This window comes from Callospermophilus lateralis, chromosome 5, assembly GCF_048772815.1.
Source record: "Callospermophilus lateralis isolate mCalLat2 chromosome 5, mCalLat2.hap1, whole genome shotgun sequence".
In the NCBI taxonomy this organism is placed as follows: Eukaryota; Metazoa; Chordata; class Mammalia; order Rodentia; family Sciuridae; genus Callospermophilus; species Callospermophilus lateralis.
In genome coordinates this window covers 38,580,445-38,587,802 of record NC_135309.1, presented here as the reverse complement: position 1 = coordinate 38,587,802, position 7,358 = coordinate 38,580,445, and the positions used below count along the sequence as shown (strand labels likewise).

At 37.6% G+C, this 7,358-nt stretch overlaps 1 protein-coding gene across 1 annotated transcript; it reads left to right on the top strand.

Moving 5' to 3' along the window:
• Positions 1–1,250: 1,250 nt before the first annotated feature.
• LOC143399077 (olfactory receptor 2V1-like) lies at positions 1,251–2,198 on the top strand. The gene has a single exon (XM_076855802.2). It carries the CDS (start codon positions 1,251–1,253, stop codon positions 2,196–2,198), a length of 948 nt encoding a protein of 315 aa, XP_076711917.2.
• Positions 2,199–7,358: the final 5,160 nt, after the last annotated feature.

Below are 7,358 nucleotides of genomic sequence, written 5' to 3'. Positions count from 1 at the left end.
ACTTGAGAGTCCAAAATAGTTTTAATATGGCTATTTAATTCAAAAAGTTGGCATTTGTGTAAAAGTATGAGGCAGGTAAGAGATAAAATTCTGGGAAAATATTATGCTATAGAGATAAAAATACAAAGAACTAATGATGGGAATGTGTCTTGATTGTCTTAGGAAATTTAAGAAAGCACAGTGAGCAAAAGGGGCATGGTAAAATGAACTCAGAGGTCGTGGGGTGTGTGTGTGTGTGCCTGTGTGTGTTACCCCTCAGCACAGAGGAGTAATTTCTGCTGTGAGGGATAGAGCAAAATCTCGGTTGTTCTGTTGGTTGATTGAGACTGAGGTCAGTATGGCTAAGATGGTGCTTTAAGGGTGTGGAAACAATGATTTGCTCCTACCAATAGCCTATCTAGGTGTTATTGTTTGGAGGGACACTTGGGCACATCCTTTTGAGCATAGGTCAGTACATGTATATGTGCATGCACATGCAATGGAAGGCCTTACTTGTTACCACATGGATTTGGCCTTAATTTGAAGTAATTTGGGAAACCACTGACATACTTTCCCAGCGTAATTTACATCATATGACTTACATGTCAGCAGAATCAGATTTTATGATGTTCAAAGAGAGAAATTGGGAGACCACAGAGGAACATAAAATAATCCAATCGTGAGAGGATGGTGTCTAGGACCAGAAAGTTGCAGTGGGGATAGTAAGAACTAATTCAATTAAAAAAAAAAAACTGACTCTATAACCAAGAGGTTCTCTGGTGCATTCAATCTATGAATGAAAGAAATATTGGAATAAAAATGGTTTCAAGATTTTGAGCCAGAACAAAATCAATAATAAGGAACATCTCAAGTCCCTTTACCTTGCTTTAATAGTATATGTAAGTTATCTTACTCATTGTCCATTACTATTAAATCTAATTTACCAAATCCATGTGATACCAGTTAAAAAGTCGGTGCCTTATGGGAAAGTCAAGATTTTATCTACTGAAAGAGGATTGACCAATAGTTTTGTGACACAAAAATTCAGTTTCTAGTCTTTTGGGTATAAGAACAAATATATAGACACAATATCCTATCCTATGTATGGCAGAGATCCTTTTATCTGTGTCAAGGAAGTATCAAAGAACATTCTCTTGCATGTCCCAAAGCAGTGTTGTTGAAGCCTAATGAATTACAAAAGACTTATCTAAATGAGGAAGAATTCAGAATTTCTCTATCCACATTTGCAGGTGACTGTGAATAACTAAACCATGGGAATGTGGTTGAACCAATCATCCATAGATGGATTCATCCTCTTGGGCATCTTCTCCCACAGCCAGACTGACCTTGTCCTCTTCTCTGCAGTCATGATGGTCTTCATGGTGGCCCTCTGTGGGAATGTTCTCCTCATCTCCCTCATCTACATAGATCCTCGACTTCATACACCCATGTACTTCTTCCTCAGTCAGCTCTCCCTCATGGACCTCATGTTGGTCTGTAACATTGTACCAAAGATGGCAGTCAACTTCCTGTCTGGGAGGAAGTCCATCTCTTTTGTGGGATGTGGTATACAAATTGGATTTTTTGTATCTCTTGTGGGGTCAGAAGGGCTCTTGCTTGGACTCATGGCTTATGACCGCTATGTGGCCATTAGCCACCCACTTCATTATCCTGTGCTCATGAGTCAGAGGGTCTGTCTCCAGATTGCTGGGAGTTCCTGGGTTTTTGGAATACTGGATGGGATGATTCAGATGGTGGCAGCCATGAGCTTACCTTACTGTGGCTCAAGGATTTTGGATCATTTCTTCTGTGAGGTGACAGCTTTATTGAAACTAGCCTGTGCAAACACATCCCTTTTTGACACCCTGCTCTTTGCTTGCTGTGTCTTCATGCTGTTCCTTCCCTTCTCCATCATTGTGGCCTCCTATGCTCGCATCCTGGGGGCTGTGCTCCATATGCGCTCTGTTCAGGCCCGTAAAAAGGCCCTGGCCACCTGTTCTTCCCATCTGACAGCAGTCTCCCTTTTCTATGGGGCAGCCATGTTCATCTATCTGAGGCCAAGACGACACAGGGTCCATAGCCATGACAAAGTGGTCTCTATGTTCTACACAGTCCTTACTCCTATGCTCAATCCCCTCATTTACAGCCTGAGGAACCGGGAGGTAATAGGGGCACTAAGGAAAGGGCTGGGCCATTGCAGGATTGACAGCCAGCACTGAAGAGCCAGGGTCTTCAGTGTGCTAGCTCCTGACTAGGTAGCATCAGTAATTCACTTACCCTTTGTGAATGTCTGTGTCCTCTTCATTAAGTAAGAATCATAAAATATGCCCTACCCCACAGGGATTTTGTACATGTAAATCTAAAACCTCATGATTGAGCAATGCATTGCTTTCATTGTCATTATTGATTATTTATAACATCCTTGAACAAAATTCATTCTACTTTTAAAATCCTCTCAGTAATGCCTGTGTCTTATTGAGTGCTTTCTATTCCCATTACATACCTTCTATATGAAAGTTATATTAAATAATTCAAGTTCATAAATATAAATATCTTCAATGGAAACTTTCCAGATGGTAGAAATTGAGTTTCTATAATTCTTCATGAATTGTACCAAACCTTCTCCCATGCTCCATTTTATACAATTTGAAGCCTCCTTTAAGAAATAAAAATATATTTCTACTGTTTAAATGTTAACTATGTAGGGCTCATATCTTGTTCATTTGTTCATTACTAATATTTGGCTCTGTATCTTAAAAACCAAGAAGAAATTATCAAATGGAGTAATATCTATGAAGCATTTTTTTTTTCTGATACTGGGGATTAAACCCAAGCGTGCTTTTCCACAGTTTCCTGCTGTTTTTATCTTAATTTGAAACAGAGTCTCCATAAGTTGCCCAGGCTGGCCCCAAACTTGTAATCCTCCTGCCTCAGCCTCCTGAGTCACTGGAATTACAAGTATAATGCCACCATACCCATCTCTTTTCAGTATTTCAAGTTCTGCAACTATAAAACTAAACCTGTTTTGGAAGAAAAAGATTAGAAATGGAAATAAAGATAGAATTTGAAACATTAAGACTTATGCACCAGTCAAAATCCAATCAGGAATTAAATCACATTAGTTATTTCAACAGATAAACTTTGAAGTAAAGAACTGCTAACCAAAGAGTGGAGAGTTGATGGGAAAACAGAGGGAAAAATAAAGTATGTAATTTCCATCACTAGGATACAGAAAACAAAGGTAGAAGGTTAGATGTAGTTTGTTGTTGTTGTTGTTGTTGTTTGGTAGTGGGAATATAACCCAAGAGTGCTTTTACAACCGAGCTACACCACAAGTCCTTTTTATTTTATATCTTAAATCAGGGTCTGGCTAAGTAGGTGAAGCTGAAATCAAATTTCCCATCCTCCTGCCTCAGCCTGTCAAGTTGCTGGGATTACAAGCATGTGCTACCCATGTCTGCCATTGGTTAGGGTTGTTGAAACCTGGGTTCTTGGAGTTTAAACATATGAGGAGTGTACAGTGACCACCTGGTATTCATATTTCACAGTTGGACCGGTAAGGTTTCACTCCACAAGCCTCTAAGAAGGCTGACTTACCCTGATTTGTGCTGGTACCTCAAGAGCAAAGAGGAAGCAAAAGCTTCCAAAGCTGGGACCTAGACTAGGTGCTGTATGGTTGGTTCTGGTACACTAAGAATTTAGAGAAGAACCTCTAGTATGAGACTGCTGAGAAACAGAATTTGGACACTTAGAACTTATTCCTCTGAAAAGGAGGATGGTAATGGTTCAGAGAGTGTGAAAATCCTAGATTAATAAGGTACATACCAGACATAAAGAGCTAAATTGAATTCTTCCAATAAGGACAACAACATCAGTAACATACACTGTGATAAGAGTTTTCATATAGTTAATTTCACATAATCTATAACAATTTTCTAAGATATATTTGCTTTTTGTACAAGTAAAAAAGTATGTGCACATTTTAAGTTTATGATGGCACTAATACCTTAATTCCCAGCAGGGATGCAATATTGATTCTAGTTTACTGTCCTGGCAGGGTATAGAAGTTCTTGAATTTTCATTTGTCTTTCTACCATAATGAAACTTACTCAGGGAGCAAATATGGATTTCCTACCAATTGCTTATTACATCTATTCCAAATAAACATTAAAGATTTGGAAAATAACCACACAGGATCACAGACATACTGAGATCATTGTGATTTGAACTTGGGACAAAACAATACTAATCATATCATCATAAGCCCCCTCTTTGTGTGGTAGACCAGAGTTATGGTTTTGGTCAAAAGGAATTAGTATCAATTTAGAGGCAGTGTCTAGAGAGAACTAAGACCATCTGCATGCACATGGCTAATTATCAGGACTCAAATAAGGCCTCCACATCAAAAAGACTACTACTCAGGAAATTTTTGCCCAGAAAACAAAGCTATACATCAGAACATAACTTCATTGTTAGATTTATCTGAAGAATAGACAGTTCATTCAGTCCATTTTGTAGGACAATAGTGATTCAGTTGTCCAAATTCAGCTGCTTATCAAACAATTGCTTTCTCATCAAGATTCCTTCATGTCACTGGACACACTGACACATACCTATAATCCCAGTAACTCAGGCGGCGGAGGCAAGATGATTTCAAGTTCAAGGTAGGCCCTAGCAATTTAGTGATGCCCTAAGCAACTTGGTGAGACCTTGTCACAAAATAAAAAAATTCAAAGAGCTAGGTATATTGCTCAGTGGTAAAGCACCCCGGTCCTAAATCTCTAGTTCCAAGGGGGGAAAAAAGATTCCTTCATAACTTATGCTCACTAGGCCCACCAATTTGTGTATCTTCGAATTTTCACAAATTCCAGTCAGAACCCTGCATTGTGAGAGCCATTTCAAGTCTTTCAAATTCAGATGATGGAATACAGGCACAGCTCAGTGGCAGAACACATGCAAGCCCTGGCTTCATTCCCCAGTACAACAACAACAAAACTCATATTCTAAAACTCTATACACACTTACTCTTGTATGCTTCATCTTTCTCTTCTGAAATGCCAATGAGATTCTGAAATGCCAATGAAATGCCAATATCAAGAGGATGTTTACCTTTACTGTGTAAGTAATAAACTTGACTTCATTTCATCAGCAGAGTATTTCCATGTTCTGTGTTTAGGAAGTCAAAGGACAATATTTATAGCTGGTTACATTGATGTACACCTGTAATCCCAACAACTCTGGAGGCAGAAGGAGGTTGAGGCAGGAGGATCACAAATTTGAGGACAGCTTGGACAACTTAGTTAGACCCCCCATCTCAAAAAAATTTTTTGATACTAATATATTTTTTGTTTCAACTTTTTTGTTTATTTTTTTACATGACAGTAGAATATATTTGAAATATTATATATACATAGAATAAGTATAACTTGTTCCAATTAGGATCCCATTATTGTGGTTGTACATGATCTAGAGTTATATTGTTGTATATTTATATATGAGGATAGGAAAAATATTTCCAATTCATTCTACTGTCTTTCCTATTACCCTACCTTCCCCTTATTACCCTTTGTCTAGTCCAATGAACTTCTAATCTTCCCCTCCCTTTTTGTGGGTTAGCATCCATGTAAGAAAATTTTACATATGAAAAAGTGTATTATAGGAATAGATTATGAACAATTGTATGTAGTCTGTAAGATCTGGAGAATTTTCACAGTCATTAGCTATACTTTAAAATCTTGTGTCACTTTGACTAGCTGCTTTTTTTTCTTAGGACATGGCTTTCATGTCTAATATGTTAACATAAATTTTCTACATGGTGTATCTACTTTTTAAATTCTTCTGTGATATTTGATCTACAGTGACATGAGCATTACCTATTAAATTTTCCCTGTGCCAGTTGTTTTGGGTACATGGTGATCTGTTTTTCATTAACTCATGTATACAATACAAATGGGGCAGAAGCAATACTGGTAATCAAACAGCAAATTGCTGTATAAATGTCTTTTTTTCCTACCATGTGCATAATCATTTTTATACTAATCAGTAACATCACTTGCTTCTTCAAGCAACTGCTGCTTCAATTCATTAAAAATTCCTGAAAATTTTGTGACTTGGGAGGCTGAGGCATGAGGATCACAAGTTCAAAGCTAGCCTTAGCACTCAGCGAGGCCCTAAGCAACTTAGTGATATCCTGTATTAAAATAAAAAAGGAAAAAGGCTGGGGATATGGCTCAATAGTTAAGCAACCTTGAGTTCAATCCCTATTCCCCCCCACCCTGCAAAAAAAAAAAAAAAAGGTAAACATACACACATACACACACACACACACACAAAAAAAAAAAAAAAAAAAAAAACCCTCCTGTAATTTCTCCAGCTGGGAAGAATACCAATGAAGACAAATGATACATTTTTAAACTGAAGTTTCCATCACTGTCCTTCCCCAAGAATCAACTTTCCACTCCTGTTATGTAGGGGTTTTTTTCATGCCAATTGTGGTTTGGGGGATTTTTGGCTTTCAGAGTTTTAACATTATACTGCTACAAGTTGGGTATTTTATACAAATCAAAACTTTACTTCCCAGGGTTCTAGAGGCTGGGAAGTCCAAGTCCAAGGCTCTAGCACTTGATGAGGGTTGCTCCTTGCTTCCTACCTAGACCTCAAATGCTTTATCCGTCAGAGGGAAACAAAGTTGTATCCTCATATTACAGAAACCCAAACAGCAAAAAGAAATAAACTCCCTCTTTCAGGTCCTCTTAATTTTTTTAATTAATCAATACTTATGTTAATTTATTTTGCCCACATTTGTATTGGTACATTATAGTGGTTTACAATGGTGAGATGTGTTGTTGCATATTCATACATACATACAACATAACAATATAATTTGGCCAATATCACCTCCTAGCACTCCCCCCTCCCCTCTTCCCACCCCATCCCATGGTTCTTTTCCTTTATTCTATTGTTTTCCTTTTGATTTTCATGATATCCCCCACCCTTCTTTTCCTTTTTCTCTGTAGCTACCACAAATGAGAGAAAAACATATGACCTTTGACTTTCTGAGTTTGTTGTGAAGCCCTCTTATGAGGACACCTAATCCCATTCAGAAAAGAGTAATTATTATGGCTTAATCACTTCTTAAAGGCCCTATCTTTTTAAACTGTCACACTGGCAAAACCTGAATTTTGGAAAGGACACCATCAAACCATAGCAAGAATTAATAGAAAAATTCTGCAATGTTATAATTATAGGACCAACCCACAAAAATCATTTGTTTCAATAAACCAGCAATGAACAATCTAAACAGTGAAATTAAGAAAAAAATTCTATCTGCAGAAGCATCCAAAAGAATGAAATACCGACAAGTAAGTTTAACCAAAGAA